This window comes from Pipistrellus kuhlii, unplaced genomic scaffold (assembly GCF_014108245.1).
Source record: "Pipistrellus kuhlii isolate mPipKuh1 unplaced genomic scaffold, mPipKuh1.p scaffold_m20_p_10, whole genome shotgun sequence".
NCBI classification, from domain to species: Eukaryota; Metazoa; Chordata; class Mammalia; order Chiroptera; family Vespertilionidae; genus Pipistrellus; species Pipistrellus kuhlii.
In genome coordinates this window covers 10,898,254-10,916,099 of record NW_023425405.1, presented here as the reverse complement: position 1 = coordinate 10,916,099, position 17,846 = coordinate 10,898,254, and the positions used below count along the sequence as shown (strand labels likewise).

The window sequence follows — 17,846 nt, the reverse complement described above, 5'->3', positions numbered from 1 at the left end:
GGGAAAAACAGAACCCACTAATAATGAACCTGTGTGACATGGACCAGTCACCACAGAACTATCCTCCAAACCTTATCGATGCACCTCCAAATGGGTCAAATTCTTAGTTGGTTTCACAATCCTTGAAATAACATGACCTGAAGGAAACTGGATGGACAATTAAGAAAGGAAGCAATGAGCAGGACTTGCAATACTTCACTTCCTTCACCTTGAAAAATTAGAACTAAAGGAAAATAGTAACTTCTTCAGGATTCAAATGATTAGATTGGCACCATGTTTTCCCTTAGTGTTACCCTGAAAACAGGTGCAGAAGATGCAGAAGAGCCAAGTTTAAAAAAACCTTAGCCAAAAGGTAGGGTTCACTCAGTTGGCATTACACAGATGCTACGTCCCTTATGGAAAAACATCCAGTTACCTTAGTGTGAAAAATCGTCTGTACTAACACATAGAAAACAGAACCACAAATTGGGAGCCAACGTAACATTTTTGAAAAGTTACAAAATTGTACTGAGCTCTCAGTATGGAAAGGGACAAAAGAGGCACAACTGGGACAGCAGAACCCAGTCAGAAAGCACACTCAGTAGCCAACACTGCCCAGCCCAGTCCTGGGAAAGCTGATGAATGACATGAAGAGCCTACTTGTTTCCTCACGCAGAGGTCAGTGTCTCACTTGCCAAAATAGGCAGTCATCCTGTCACTCCTGTGCTGGGATTGCTGCCACAGGAAGCCAGCCAGGAGGTTTTGCACTTGTTAAGTTCTTATGAGGCATTTTAATGCCCTCTGACCCTTATCCGGTAAAATCATTTTTAAAAATGCAAGAGAAGAGAGGCTCTGGTCTGGCAAGTAGCTTAGTTGACTGGCACATAGAGGCCCTTGCAAGAGCCAACCAATGAATGCATGAATAAGTGAAACAATAGGTGAATCAATCTCTCTCTCTCTCTCTCTCTCTCTCTCTCTCTCTCTCTCTCTCTCTCTTCCTCTCTCTCTTTCTACCTCTCAATCAATCAATATATAAATTTTAAAACATGCAAGAGAAGAGACATGGTCAATAAGGTAGAAACTCAACTCTAAAAGCTGGAAGCCACTAAAATTTGAACAGCATTACTGGTTATTTGTCTCACAGACATGATAATCTATTCTATATAGCACATTTCTTGAGGGTGTTTAGGAGACAAAATATAAGGAGCTTATATACTGAGTGGGACAAAAGTAGGTTTACAGTTGTATCTACAGTACGTACTGAAAACAGAGTTAATTCTTGTATTATTATTTATTTACAATTATTGTGTGTGGAAGTGGATACAACTGTAAGCCTACTTTGCCCCACACTATATGTCCCCACCTGTCCCCACGGATGTGCATTGGCGTGGGGAGAGGTAGTATATAAATACCAGTTCACAGTCAATTATTTTGGCAGCAGATTATATGTATACTGTAAGTTTAACAAAAACTTCCATTTATCATAACCTGAAACTAAGATGGGGGTCACGAAGGGAAAAGAATAACACAGTTAAAAATTACAAAAAGATTGAGAAACTTCTATGAAGCCCTAATATGTGTGTATTCCAAGGCCTTTACTCTAGATGTTTCTTTATCTAGCTGTAAACTATTTGCCTGCCTGACCCCATATGCCTACATGCCCCCAGACAGTTAGCACCACCAGCAGGCTTCAGGACGTTGAAACCCATGCATCTCACTTCACCGGCACCAGGATGCCAAACACACTCAGCATGACACTGTGACAGAAAGAAGGGAAGTCTGGGATGGGAAGAGAAAGCTCCTCTGTTTTAGAGAGCACCAAAAACAAAGAAAAAGGAAAGAAGAGCAAACCCTCAATCTGAGCTGAACAACATGTGACGAAGACAGACAAGGTCATTCTGACATCTATTTAAATGAAATAGCTTTTCACTTCCCACTTGCTCAAGTTTTTCTCTTTTATTTATGTGGTAACTGAGAGATAAGTAATTGGAATTTATTTTAAAATAACATAAAAAGCAAACTAAACCTTCGATATCCAGATATAAAGGAGAATAAAGATACACATGAAACTGAGCTACAGACGGGTGTGGGGGCAACAAACAAACAAAAACCAAGAAGGAATATGAAGACAAGTTTCCTAAGATCCTGATAACAGGTGCAAAAGATGCAGAAGAGCCAAATTTGCTACCAAAAAACAGACAGACAGACAAATGTAAGAAAACACCAACACACTAAAGCAGGAGGCAGCATAGATTCACAATGAATTCCACAGGCCCAACGAGAGCACCTCCGGGCCCCTAGGATTCAATTAGCCTCTAGAAGACCCTAGAGCACATGTGTCAAACACAAGGCCCGCGGGCCAAATCCGTCCCGCCAGGCCTTGCAATGTGGCCCGCACCGTGCTGTCATCACTGCACTCCACTGCGTTTCCATCACAATGACAGTTTATGACTGTTCAGTAAACCATTCGGCCCGCGATTTAGGCTGGATTTTAGATTTTGGCCCCTTCTCTGATTGAGTTCGACACCCCTACCCTAGAGTGTGAGCCTGCATAAGCTTTTGACCAGGTGTGTTTGGCCTAATGTAGATCACCATTGTGCTTCCCTAAATAGGTATTTGTAACTCTCCCCACAACCTGTAATTGAACAAGCAAAAAAATTATCCTTTGATTACCCCATCTTCACCAACAGAATGCTATTAAGGAAAATGTTGAGAATGATATTAGGGAAAATATTGTTAAGAATGCCACAGCAGGTATATATAGAATATATGTAAACAATAACTCAGCCAGGTAAGCCACGGAGAAAACAGGGCTGATAATACCACATCGTTAACAATGAACAGATACAACTTAGTCACCTGTGGCTCTAGAGCCATTAGCAACAGGTTTGTGGGGCTCTCCACTATGAAGAATGCACATCGATATTCCTCACTCATTAAAGAGAGATACAATTACTGTAGGCATCAGTGTTTAATCTGTAATCTGCAGTGACTGGCTACAGAGAAAAATAAGCTCAATAGAATTGCAGTGCTTAATAGGAACAGAGTACCACCACTACATCTAGGTAAGGGCGACATGGCCAGACAGACACATTCATGATATGCAGTCACAGGGGACAAAAGGCAAAGCCTCAGCTAGCCTTGGTCAGAGAACAGAACAGGAAAACAATACACTCTAATTCATCACTGCTGTGGGCAAGGCTGAGCTCTAGCAGCTTTTGTTTATAGTTGCTTTTACTTCTTGGTGCCCAAGGCGAGCTTCCTGAGTGTCCAGACTAAGATTTACTAGTCCTTCTTCTGTTACCACCCTTGGGCTATGTGGTCCTCCCTCACATGACCTGAATCCCTTCTAACCATCAGTGACTACAGAAGTTGAAATGGATGGTGTGTCCTAGGAACTGAGGGTGAATTGATGAACCAACAGGCCTTTCCTGGGCAGCTTATCAAAATCAGCACCTCAACTGCTCTCCGTCTCCTTAGAGGAGTTGCCACACCCTGACTTTGCTATTGTCTACCTTTCCCATGCGCTTGTAGGGACTTGATCAGTTTTGTTCATTGTTATATTCTCAGTGCCTAGACCAGTTCTAGGCACAGCAGGCACTGAAATACCTGCTAAATAAACAAACAAACCCTCTCACCTAGCGAAGGTATTTATTTAGCCAAGCGATCCTAATCGTGCAAGGGTAGGGTCCTAATCACCAACCACTCATTTGGACACAGCCTTCAAAGTATCTCGTGTTCTATTCTTCCCAGCATCTACATCCATTAGCTCAAAGGATGCTCACACATTTCTCCCCCTTAGAGGCAACCCTAGGGGAAAAAAAGTCATGAGGAAATAAATATCAATTCCTTAAACTTGTCCTAAAGCCTATACTTAGTCTTTTCCCACTAAGATTGCCTAGTCATAGTGAGGATTAAACAGGGATTTTAAAAAGAGGTAATTTTATTTTAATACAACAGGAAAAAAATATCTTCTAAGTAATAATAATTAAAAAATAGAAAAGCAACAGAATAATCCAGGTTACAAGATAGGAGGTTGAATTTAAGCCCCAGTTGGAAGTCTGCTTTCTTCAAATATTAAACAGAATCTCTATAGATGCATAGGCAGCAGCCCTGGAGAAATTCAAATTCATATTTTAGCCTGAAAATGAACAAGCTACAGAAAATATGGAGCTGAAGTCCTTTGGTGAATCAGCAGCCAGGCTCTTGGCACCTCTGCGCCACACAGCTCTATTCAGAGACACAACTCACCCCAGATATGTCTGCCACACGGTGGATAGGCACTTCCTTCTTGCTGTGCAATCCTTTGCCATTCTTAATAGCTCTGGAGAAGAAAAAACACAATTAAATACAAATCACATTGAGAAGCGGTAGGAGGGTGGGAAGATGCTGGTGAGAAGAGGGGTCGTTCAAATGGAGGGGTCTATCACTCACGACCCAAGTCACACTACACACGGCTGAGTAGCCAGCCAGTGTCTGCAAGAGTGCTTGTTGGAGGGAAATAGAAGCATGCTCTTCTAAACCCACTTATCAGTACTTGGCTGCTAGTTTCAGCTAACGGTGTGCCTGGTAATCAGAGAGCTCCCGGAACTTGTTTCCAAATTAGAGGCATTGTTCCAGACATAAAAGAAGAATAGTTGGAAGAGGAGACTCCTAAGAAACACAAGTAATAATGTTTCTTTCTGTGTTTAATCACATGAAACATTTAAAATGCAAAATATGTAGCTAGTGTTCCAATTCTAATGGAAATAAGTTCCTCCCAGGTAAAAGATAAGTTGCTCTGAATGAAGCAATATTGTATGGAAAAGCCACTTAACAGCAGAGGAGAGGTTAGCAATGGCTACATAACTGACAGGAAGCCTCATTTCAGTCTCAGTTGTAGTAACAGTAGCTTTAGCAGGGGCTCTGGGACTCGGCCACATATCTGACCCCTGGTTGGGTTGCTCCAATCTCCGACCTTTCATCCCCCAATCCCCTGAATGGCAACAAGGACTGAAGCCTTGAGTATCACTGGGTATAATCACTGATGTAACAATGAAGGACTGGTGAATGAAAGCTGATGGGTAAATAAGTCACTGCACTATCAGGTCAGACCTTCCTGTGTTCTGCCAGTTTGCAGACCCAAGCAGGGAACATTCCCAAGTTTAGAGAATGAGGAACAGAGATTCAGGGGTGGGCCCATTCTGTGGATTAGCCTTTTTACAGTTTCTAAATTGCAGAGAAAATGAAAACTGTCCAGACCAGGGTCAAATATGTCAAACCCTCACACTAGAAACCACACTTCTACATTCTTCTCACCCAGGCTCCCACGAAATGACCAGCAATAGAGGACACCACTCTGCTGGGGGTACTTTTAGGCCCTGACTTTCTAAATCCAATTCACATAAACCAAATGAGGTGAGTGTTGCTCAACACAAGGTGGAACCGTCATATTTCTTACATATGTGGGCCAGTACCGTTCATCCCTCGCCCCTTCCTCCACAGGGGATCTGTCTCTCACTCAACTGATTTAAATGCCTTCTGTTCAGAAACACTTTCCTTACTATCTAGTTTTCATTCCATGATGTATGAAAGCACAGAGTTAACAAGAAAAAAAAAATCACACACTTACTCTGATCTGAACTGCTAACCGAAAGAAAGCATTTCAAAGTTCCTTGAATACCATGGCTCCCGCCTGAACCTGAAGCAGGGGCCCCTTCAGCTTTAGAAATTGCAAACAGGTCAGATTCTTCCTTTTACAATTTAGTCCAAGGACTGATCATTCAGGGAGCCTGTTCATGATCACAGACCGGGGCTGGCTCGCCAGGTCGGTCCCAGTCCTTAGGGATTTGTAAACTCATGGGAGAGGACTGGAGGATGGTTTCCATGGGAAACCACTGGCTGGAAGCCAACAACAGATCTAACTCATCCTCTGCCACCGACAGGCTCTCCCTCTCCCCATTCTGCTACCTTCACCTCGAGGAGCAGAACAAGGCAAGCACGCAGCCACCTGACTGCAACTCATCTCCTTCAAGGAGAGGCCCGCTACGTCCAAAAGTGCCTCCAGCCCTATCTCCTTCTAGCAACAAGGACGACTGAAACAAATGGACCTGCCCTACACACAGACAGTTCATGTGAGAGCACTGAACTCTGGCCTTTCCTGGGAGCCGGAAAGCATTTTGTAGTCTGAGAGGAAAGAACTGGGCCTGAGCAGTGAATTAGAAAACAGGTTCGAGGCAAAGGATTTGTTCTGTGACCCCAGGGTAGCTCTGTGTCTCAAGCAGAAATCTAGGACTTAGCCAAGATTCAGCATGCCACTCGAGAGAAAACATGGATTACAGTGTGCAAAAGACATTTAAACACAAACAAACCAGACTTCTTTAAAATTAATTCTTGAAAAGAAAACCTTGTTCCTAAAAAGGATATTATCAGACTCTTATTTACATTCAGGCATTAATTTTGGAGAAACCTTCAGAAACTTAATCTTTTCATGCTTATGACAGCTAAATTAGATCAATCTCAAGTACATTCAAGAGGCAGCAAGAAAGTAGTATTATAACATCATATACAACCCAGCCATGGCTCAGTGGTTAAGCGCTGACCTATGAACCAGGAGGTCATGGTTGGATTCCCAGTCAGGGCACATATGCCTGGGTTGCAGGTTTCGGGCTTGATGCCCAGTGGGGGACAGGCAGGAAGCAGCCAATCAATGATTCTCTCTCATCAATGTATGTTTCTATCTCTCTCCCTTTCCCTTTTATGAGTTCAATAAAAATATATTTAAAAAAAAATAAGATCATATATTATAGAAACAGTTCTCACTGCTGTTAACAAAATAGAGGCAACACTGAAAGTTAATGATTTGTAAATACTAAGTACAAATAATCCCACCAACAGTGTGATACACTGGACTCGGGCTGCCAAAAGAGAGGGCTCGGAGAAATGAGCTCAATGGTTATATAATTCTGCTTGAGTCTCCTGCCCTGCGCCAGGGTTGCTTTGGTTCTTGTCCCTGTGCTGCTGCAGAAATAAGCTGGTGAGCCATCTCCAGAAAGCCTCCCTCAGCCTGACACAAGCCTAATAATGCCTCAGCAGGGGAGTGACGGGGTAAGTGCCCAGTGTAGTATCTCAAAGAGGAAAGGAGCAAACACCAAGAGTGGCAGGCTCGCCACAGTTCTTTCCAAAGGGGACACAATATACATCTTTGATCCTGGGCTATACGGCTATAGGACAGGACTCCCCTAACAGTTGGATGGATGGTAAATAAAGTCAAGACCCACGTGTCTTATATAACCTAATTCCTTTGGGATGGGTTTGGGGAGCTCTGTCTTTGAAACATGGGAGGGGAGTCAGCGAGTAGGTTTGCTCCCAATGAAACCTGCTCCACAGAGCAAACGCCAACGCCCCTCCCGCATCCCCTCTCCCCACAGGCTGCAGCCATAGCTCAACATCCCTTTTCATTAGGCAAGGAATGAAACTCCTGACTTCTAAACTTCTCCTGCTGCGTCTGCTTAATAGCTGCTTTCTCACAAAGGCAGGCTGTGCTCTGGCCAGCCAGGAGGAAGGAAGCAGTGGGGCAGAGCACAGCTTGCCCCTCGCAGAACCTTAGTCTCCAAGAAGCTGCGGTGTGCAAAGATGACAGAGACCGGCGATGTCAACAATAGAGAGAAATCACCACCAGCCAGGAGACGTGAGTATACATCCACATTCATGCAAAGGGTAAAGGTCAGAAGAGAAATAAAAACCCAGCTTCCCAGGTTGCTTCTGGAAGCTTTTAGAAGCTGCGGTGTGGGAGCAGAATCCCATTCCAATCATTACAAACACCCTTCTTCCTTTAAACAGCAAAGTTTAAAATTCTCACACGAGAGGCTCCTGCTTCCCCACTAGACAATAAAACCATCAACTGTTAAAACAAGATTACCCCCACTGACTGAGCACAACAGGATTAGCATCTCAGCACATTTTATGCAAAGGAAAAAGAGTTTGCTTTTAGGTTCCGGGGTCCCTAACTCAGACAGAAAAACCTACAGACCGAGACCAACCCTCTCCAAGCACCAGTTTGTAAGATCACAAAGAAAGTCCAAGACTCTATGGTTAGATGCAACATAACACCAACCGTAAAAGAGCTGCCACGGTAGGAATTATTCACCTGGGGACTAAGTGAGCTGCACATTTAGCTGAAGTATCTACAAACTATCCTACAATGGTAAAAGTATATATCTGAATTTTTCTGGGGAATAGGAGCTTCCAACAGTTTCACAGAAAGAAATGCTTTCATATATAAAATCTATTTAAAGAAAATAAAGTTGTGGAAAGCAGAATGGCCTACAACAGAGAACTGGCAGGGAAACGATGTGGCGAGGGAAGCTATGGAGCGGAAAGACATGAGGAGATCCTGAACTCTTAAGTTTCCCTTAAACAGTGCTCTCTTGGTAACCAGGGACCAAAAAGTCCCATGACTCTGCTTCTGCTTCATCCATCATCCGATACTTTCTTCCTTCCTAGGTGAACTCACGTGGCCCTTCTGTTTCCCTATTGGGCCAGGCCCTCACCAATTTATTCCAAGATAACATCCAGAATACTTTAACTAAATTCACTCAGTTTCGTTTGACACTGCACACTACTTTGATTCAGCATTGTGTTCCACTGCTGCATGGCTTCTCATAAAAATCTGTTTCATCCTTTTGCTCCCTACTTCCACCCAAAACAAAGACCACCAGCCTGTGACATCAAGTGGAAATTAAAATGCTTAGCTTTCTAGGGCCTCTACTATGCAGCCCCAGTTTATATCTTCACATGTTTTCTGCATTAATCCTTCTCATGCAATTAGGCCCATTTTCTCCAGGTCTCTACACAAAAATTATTCATTATGTGTGCTCTTCCAGGTCCAAAGTATAGAATAAAGAGTTACAAATTAGAGCTGTAGCAACACAATTATCATCCCAATCGTAACACAATGATCACATCAGAAATTCTTAACCTGGGGTCCTAGGAAAGCTGAAGTTTATATACTGGGAGTATTTACAGATGACTTTGAAATGGTAGTGAAATTATATAAATATACATATGGGGGGGGGGGGTGAGACAGGCTCAGTTCAGCAGGTAATTATAAACTGCAATATACTGCTTTCAAAGTGCATCAAGTGTTCATCTTTATTTCCATAGCTAGAATTCAGGCCTTTTGAGGGTTAGGATTCAGTCCTTGATGCTTGTTACCATATTTAACACAGAGCTATGTTCAAATAATTATATAAACCCAGAACCATCTAGTTCAGTTATTGTGTGCCTAGCAAAGCTGAACAAATGACTGGTGACCGACTAATGCAGAACGCAGAGAATATTTCAAACTGGAGACATAGATAATGCCAAAGTGACCGCAGGCTAAAGAGTGAGGTGCCTGGCTCTCCTGCATGCATTGAGGGCATGCTCCCGTTCTTAGGCATATTGTTTTTACTACCTGGAATGGTACAGGGCAGAAGAGCCTGGCCTCTGAGCAGAAGCAGAAGTGCACCAAGAACCAAGGCATCAGCTTACAGCCCTCAGCAAGCCTAGCAACAATCTGAACGGCAGTGAGTCACAGCTAAGCTCTGGCCACCATAAACAGTGAAATAGTAAAGCAGCCGAAACCGGTTTGGCTCAGTGGATAGAGCATAGGCCTGTGGACTGAAAGGTCCTGGGTTTGATTCCGGTCAAGGGCATGTACCTTGGTTGTGGGCACATCCCCAGTGGGGGGTGTGCAAGAAGCAGCTGATCGATGATTCTCTCTCATCAATGTTTCTAACTCTCTATCCCTCTCTCTTCCTCTTTGTAAAAAATCAATTGTGTGTGTGTGTGTGTGTGTGTGTGTCTATGTATGTGTGTGTGTGTGTATATATATATATATATATATATATATATATATATATATAATTTTTTTTTTTTTTTAAAGAAACAGTAAAGCAGAACCAAGTGGCAGGGTTTTATGAAAGTCCTAAAGTAGATAATACAGGAAACGCTGGAAAGCAGGACCAAGAGTGAGTCACTTCCACAGTACCTCTCACTGTGTTTCAGATCACATTGATGAATACAATGTTTCAGCATGAAGCAAATACAGATATCAATGAAATATGACAGCAATAAACAATTCCTTTGGCTTCTCTACTGGCTCCTTGGAGGAAGCAGCAGGGTCCTGACACTCAGAAAATAAGATACAGAGCAGGCACAGGTGCAGAATGGTATGGTGGGGGCACTAAGATTATTCAATGAAATCAGAATTACTGATAAGAGGAGAGATGGAGCAAAGGCAGACCGGAAATGAGGAAACTGAGTCCCACAGTCAAGAAGAAGTGGGAAGACTAATGACTCAGTAGGCATTACGAGGCAGGGGAGCAAATAACAAAGACATGTAGGCCATCATTTCATCTAAAATTAATATAAGGAGAAGTGAAGACATATGCTATTGTGCCAGGCATGACAAAAGGCCTGCAGTGCTTAGTAAGAGAGAGGAGGAAAAACTGAGCCCTGTGGCAAAGAACCACCAGAGAAAAGGCATCCCAGTGCTAAATTGATGAGAAATACAAGCAAATAAACTCTATGGTCCCATTAGGACCACAGGATGATTAGTTCTGGGTCAATAACAGTCTAAAATCTGCTGGAAAAGACAAGGCCTCAGAAAGGTGAGATCAGATGTACTGATCGATTAAAACTGCCTCAATGACACTGCTTTCATAGTTCATACCTTGATAACAAAGGCAATAAATAGCCATCAGAAAAAAGATTGGCATAACAATAATTCATTCCAAGACAAAAGCATCATTACCATAATTTCTAAAAGCTTATATACACACTAGAGGCCTAGTGCATGAAATTCATGCACTTGGTGGGGAGGCCTCGGCCTGGCCCTGCACCCTCTTGCAGTCCAAAAGCCCTGGGGGATGTCTGACTGACAGCTTAGGTCCACTAAGGCCATCAGTTGGACATACTTAACATTGACATGGAGGTGGAAGAGTCTCCCACCACTGCTGCTGTGCTCACCAGCCGTGAGCACAGCTTCTGGCTAAGCAGTGCTCCCCCTGTAGGAGCACACTGACCACTAGGGGGCAGCTCCTATGTTGAGTGTCTGCCCCTTGGTCGTCAGTGCGCATCATAGTGACTGGTCATTCCACTATTCAGTCATTTATATATTAGCCTTTTAATTAATAGGATGCCCACACACTCAGAGGTGGGAAGTGACCCAGTAATCAGGGGATGTGATGCCTTCAAGACACCTCTGCTACTGCCACTGCCGGCAGTGCAAGCCTCGGCCAGCCCTACTTGGCTGAGCCTCAGTCAGTGGGGGGTGCAGGAGAACCCGAGGCCCCTGGCAGGGCTGAGGGCACTCTGGTGGCAGGAGTGCAGAGTGGCCAGCCTCAGCTGAGGAATGGAGGATCCTCTCAACAACATGAGTTATAACTTCCAATTTATTGGACACCACAGTCAGGCTTCAGCTTCAGGGTAGGGAGTAAAAGAGGGATGGGCAGCTCGTTGGAGGCGCCTGGGCGAGCTGTCAGTCAGTGGGGGGTGCAGGAGGACCTGAGGCCTCTGGCGGGGCTGAGGGGACTCCAGTGGCAGGCGTGTAGAGGGGCCAGAGCCCCTCTCCCCCAGTGTGACGGCTTGATGTTCAATTGGCATATTACCTCTTCATAATATAGGACAATACTCCTAGTATCATAAATAATACTATGAGGAATGACTTTTAAATAAACTGTTGGGTGCCTCACTAATTACCCTTTAGGATAATTCTCAGAAGTGCAAGTGCTGTGTCATAGGACAGCAAAGCACTATTGTTTTCCATTTCCAGATAGACAGAACACACCTTGCCTTGTGAATTCTATTTGTGGATAACTCTTTGATTTAGGTGCTCCTTCCTCATGACACTCAGATATCCACTTACATCTCCATTCTTACACAACTATATTTGCAATTTTTCATTTGCTCCTTCAAATCTCCTTTAGACTGTGTGTTGTTGGTTTTTTTTGTTGTTTTTTTAATCACAATGTACCTGATAATGTATTTGTTACTGTAACATAAACAAATCAGAGAAAATGTTAATGTCTCTTTTTTACTGAGCGAAAAGTAGCAGATTCGTGGGCTGGAAAATGATTTTTCCAATGTAAGCTACCGTTACTGGGACTTGTTGGGGAAAAGTCCATGACATCCACCTGAGATCTAGGTCTCTGAACTTGATGCAGGCAGAGGCAAAAGGAATGGGAAGTACTACATCTCAACTTCTGGGCCCAGAACTGGAGAGGGGAGTTGGGGTAACTTAGGATAAAACGAGATGCAAGAAAAGTAGATGCAAAAAAATAATGCAATTAAAAGAAAGCTATGAAGCGGATTTCCGCTTCACCAGTAGCTATAAAATTCTGTTCATGCATTGATGTATCAGTGATTAATTGTTCAAACTATAGTCCTCCTGGGAGGTTTCCAAGACTTAGAGTAAAGCAGGATAGAGACATCTGTGGATACTTAGCCCGTGGACCTACTCAGCCACCGCACACTGCAAGCAAAGCCACTCTCAAGCACTGGTCAAGGCGCCTCTAAAGGACCTGACAAAAGCCATGAATGCAGGATATGAAGAAGGGGACAGAGACAGGAGTCAAAGGGAAAAAAGAGCTGTTTGACTAACTTGGTGGGAACAGGATGCTGCAACTACAGGAAAGGCACTACTAGGATCGACACGACAAAGAAATCCAAAGCCTGTTATTCCATGCCTTGCTCTTTATTACTTACAAACGTGATTGTAATTCACAGTGCAATAAGATCATTAAGTTGCCACAGAAGCACACATATTTTGATTTGTTTCATGGTGATCAGGAATTGTTTAGGGCAGTGGTTCTCAGGTAGCAGGTGCAACTGACGGATGTGGTAAAAGAGACTGTTCGGACTCAAGTCCAGAGTTTCTGGTTCAGTAAATCTGAGGCGGGAGAGTTTTGGAGGAACCTTAGAATCCTCATTTCTAATAAGTTCCCAGGTGCCATTAACATTGCTGGTCTGAGGACCATACTTTGAGAATGACTTGGTTTAGGAAGTCAAGTTATAAGACATTCCAAAGGGTCAGTAGTCAAGTGTTATCATTCCATTGTTACAAGTTATTTTGGATTAAAATTATATTCCCAGTATGATCATCTTCAAATGTATTTTGAAATATACATTGAAACTTCAAATATTTAGGAGTTGTGTGAAAGAAGCAAGAGCCATCTAGCCAAGAGAACAGTGAGATGGGAGAGAATAGACAAGCTGTTGTGGACAGATAAATGATCATGGCTGAACTGGGATGGGATGGGATGGGATGGGGTGGGATGGAGTGGGGTGGAGGGAGGCTGACAAACACAATTATGTAAGATGGATATTCTAGAATGACTTCCTCCAAACTAATATAACAAGTTTAGATTAATGACCACAGAAAAGACTGGACAGAGATATCTATTTCCTACAATGAGTTCATTATTTGACCATGAGCTGACAGAACCACTCATAGCTTTGTGTATAAAAACAAAATAAAAAACGAATAGGTTCCAACTTTATCCCAAACTCCTTATACTAGTCAGCAAGGTGAGTCTCACATTTGAGTTCTTTCAGCAGGAACTGGGGGTAGCACAGGAAGGGAAGGGTAACATGAAGAGTGAACAGATCCTCTTAATATCCTGAAGGAGAAAACTATTTGGAAACAGAGACATTATACAGCTCTCTACAAGTGGCCATTTGTGCTGCCTTAAATGCAGATTGATTACTGCTATTTGGGATGTTGAGTGCATCATCTTTTCTGAAGAAAGGGAAAAGCTCAATTTCCCCACATTTAGCTGTGTCGTCAAATCACTTCCCTACACCAGTTCTTTTAATGCATTTTCCTGTTATCACAGACTCTTGCAATAGCTTATCTACCCTACACCCCGACAGCGAAGCCACACACACTGGCACATGCTGCATAACATTAGCAACCTCATGTCCATGACCCCTAACTGCCAGTCCAAAATGTAGCGGGGTGTGCACTCCTGGTTAAAGAAGAAGGGAAGCCATCAAAATACTGAAGAGAAGGAACAGCCTCCTTCCTCTGCACTGGCTTCCGAGGTGCACTGGCAGGATGCAGTGCCACTGCTGAATAGGACAGATGAAAACTGGCCCAACTCCAGCTCTCTATGAAGCTCAGGCTAAAAACCCAACCCTTCCCTGGAGGGACAGGAATCTGCAACTGCACAGAGAGAAAAGCTTCAATCCAAGCTCTGTTTATAACAGTATCTGGTAAGGATCTCGTTTTAAACAAAAATAAATTTCATTTGTTGAGGTCATTAGATTGAAAGTGAGAACTCCTGGATTATTTAAAGCTGTGTCGTTGAACTATTGAGAAGATAAGTACACAGGCTGGATAGAGAAGCTGAATTTCAGAGAGATGTTCTCATGAGAAAATTTAATAAAAAAAGATGGAATAAAAAAGATGTACGGCGGGCAGCATTAATAACACAGAGGGAGAGAGAGGAGGGGCTCAGAAAACAGGTAAGAAAATAGAAGAAATAGGGAAAATAGCAATATCTAGAGGTGCTATTGAAGTTATTTAATGCCTGTCTCTCTGAGATTGCGTGCTTTGCAAGGCTTGAGTCCATTACCTTTTTTCCCACCGCTATTATCCCCACTGCCTGGGCCCCAGGATACACTCATGGAAATGAGAAGAAAGAAAAGAAAAAAATGAAAAGCCATCACAAGGAAAATAAACTAGCCTTGAATAACTGCTCCCCATAAAGGAATGATTTGTTTTCTTGGAGAACTGGTTAACCCATGTAACCTATACATGGTGATAAGATATATTAGATCTAAATTTTTTAAATGCACACTCAAATTCAACACAAATTTTCTCACTGGATTGGTATGCAGATGAAACTTGCTTCTTATTAAGATATTTAACAAATCAGGACTATCAAACCAGAAGTACTAAACTCTTCCATTTTTCCATTTAAGAATCCTAAAGTCAAAGTTTTTAACTTTGCAACAGAAAGTGCGGGTGAAAGAGTCTTCACATTACATTCATAACCAATACTGTAAATGTCAGTTAGATTATAGATACCAAGAGGAAGGATTCTATCAAAAAGTGTTATACTTTTAAAGCACAGGTGGTTTTTTCCCCATCTATTAAAATTTTGAGGGAAAATTTTCTATAAATCAGAAAAAATGGGAGCTGCTGTGGCTAAATAAAGAACGGGAGGCCAAGAGCACTTCTTTCCCAGTGGTACTGAAAGCACTTCAGTGCAAATGCAACACACATTCACAAGTCACTGCTACAAAGGCATGGAAATTACATCGCCACGGGAGATTCTTACTTGCAACAATTTGATAAGACTTTAATCAAGGACTGGTGTTGATGGGGTTTGGAGATGCAGAAGTCAGCAAGGCAGGAGCACTAGTTGGTTTTTAATTTTTTGAAGAAAGGAGGTGGTGCCCTATCCGGTTTGGCTCAGTGGAGAGCCTGGGTTTGGGGCTAGATCCTAAGGGGGGGGGGGGCATTCAGGAGGCAGCCGATCAATGGTTCTCTCTCATCGTTGATGTTTCTCTCCTTCTCCCTTCCTCTCTGAAATCAATAAAAATATATTTTCTAAAAAAATAAAAAATAACGGAGGTGTTGCAAGGTTTGCTCAATCAGAAAATAGCCCCAGTGAAGGCCTAGGAAGAGAAGGAAGAGCCAAGGCAGAGCAGAGAGGGGCAGGCTCATGCTTGCTTCTCAAAGATGGAAGACAACACCACAGTTTTCTTAATCTGCAGTATTCTGGGCCAGAAATAGAAAACACACAAGAGAAAGTCTAGCCTGCCCTTTTCTCTTCTTAGGCGATAACCCTAGACTCATTATACACATCCAGAATGAATTGAAATTCATTTAAATTGGCTCAGACACAGCAGACTGTTTGAAACAATTGCTTTCCCACAGTCAAATGAAGGCATCATTTTCTTTTTTGAATATATATACACCTTATCTTAATATCACAAAATCTTAGCAGTAGGGGGTGCCTTAAAGGAATAAAGCCCCAACCCTGGGCAGCTTGCTCAGTGGTTAGAGCGTCAACCTGAGGAGGGTTCGATTCCTGGTCAAGGGCATATACCTCGGTTACAGGTCAATCCTGTCCTGGTCAGGGCTCAAGCATGAAGCAACCAATAGATGTGTCTCTCACGTCAATGTTTTTTGTTTTTTTTTTCTCTCTCTCTCTCCCCCGCCCCCCATCCCTTCCACTCTCTCTAAAAATAAATGGAAAAAACATCCTACTCCTCCGGTCAGAATTACAAAAAAAGAAAAAGCAAGCCCCAGCCCTGGCTGGTGAGGCTCAGTTGGTTGGGCATGTCATGTGCATCAAAGGTTGCAGGTGTGGTTCCTGGTCAGGGCACATGCCTGGGCTGTGGGATCAATCCCCAGCAGGAGATGTGCAGGAGGCAGACAATAGATGTTCCGCTCGCACACTGACGTTTCTTTCTCTCTCCTTCACCCTTCCTTCCTCTCTAAGTATCAATTAAAAAAACCTTAAAAATAAAATAAAGAAAACCCTAACTTCTGAACTTACAGAAACGTCTGGGTTTTGCTGCAATGAGTGGCAGAGGCTAATGGTTTCTAGGAGATCTTAAAGTAAGACATTTTTAAGTACAGTTACTGGTAAAGAATGCACACGGATGAAATATTCTCCAGGTACGGATGTCCAAGGAAAACAAGGCACACAGCCAGGCTCTGATCTAATTCCAAGCATCACCAGCTCGCCTTCAGTGACCATCAGAAGCTCAACAAAAGCCAACTTGGAAGACCTCTCTTCTAGCATGCTAAGGAAATTCACATTCTCGCCTGTTTAAATCATATTGGATGTGTTATATCAAGTATGCAGAATAGAGTATATAAACACTTTAGAAAATAAGAAAGGTCCCTCTAATGACTCAGTAGCTTGGAAATCCATCAGAAGAATATGAGAGGTTCTCTGAAGGATTAAAAAGCTCGCCTTCAGTTGAGACTACTCATCAAGACTAGAAATGCAGCAGGCCAGCCAACTGAGACATACTGCAATTAACCAAGAATTGGAAATGTTGGAAAATCAATGCGCAGAGTAAAAAATTAGCATGGTGCAGAATAGAAATGATGTGTCACACTCTCAAAGGAGCCCCAATAAGGTCCCTAAAGAGAAGAACCAAGATCAGGAGTATGACCAAGAAATGTGGATTAGCTTCTCCTAAGTTTTTTCTATTAAAAATCAGAAGGACACACACTAGAGCTCTCAGAACCCTGGACAAAGTCAAGGGCTTTCGCCGAAACCAATCTGGCTCAATAAATAGAGCGTCGGCTTGGGGATTGAAGTGTCCCAGGTTCGATTCCAGTCAAGGGCATGTACCTTGGTTGTGGGCATATCCCCAGTAGGGGGTGTGCAAGAGGCAGCTGATCGATGACTCTCTCTCATCAATGTTTCTAACTCTCTATCCCTCTCCCTTCCTCTCTGTACAAAATCAATAAAATATATATTAAAAAATCTTTAAAAAAAAAAAGTCAAGGGCTTTCAATGGAGCCCAGGAGAGTACATACAAAAATGCCAAACCTTATCTTGCCAGGACACAGGTAATGAGGGAGAGGCAGATAACAGACATCTGAACTGGAAAAGAAGGTCTGCATGGTGGGAACTCGGGGCTTATTTATCCTTTAACATAGGGGTGTCGAACTCAATCAGAGAAGGGGCCAAAATCTAAAATCCAGCCTAAATCACGGGCCGAATGGTTTACTGAACAGTCATAAACTGTCATTGTGATGGAAACGCAGCGGAGTGCAGTGATGACAGTGCGGTGCGGGCCACATTGCAAGGCCTGGCGGGACGGATTTGGCCCGCGGCCCTTGTGTTTGACACATGTGCTTTAACACATTA

The 17,846-nt window shown here is 43.0% G+C and overlaps 1 protein-coding gene across 1 annotated transcript in view; it reads right to left on the bottom strand.

The window, feature by feature from the left end:
- Positions 1-17,846, bottom strand: part of SND1 (staphylococcal nuclease and tudor domain containing 1) — a 447,851-nt gene that overhangs the window by 179,142 nt on the left and 250,863 nt on the right. Inside the window, exon 14 of the mRNA XM_036426056.2 lies at positions 4,231-4,303. Within this exon, the coding sequence (XP_036281949.1) occupies positions 4,231-4,303 (73 nt within the window). The remainder of the gene's footprint in view (positions 1-4,230; positions 4,304-17,846) is intronic.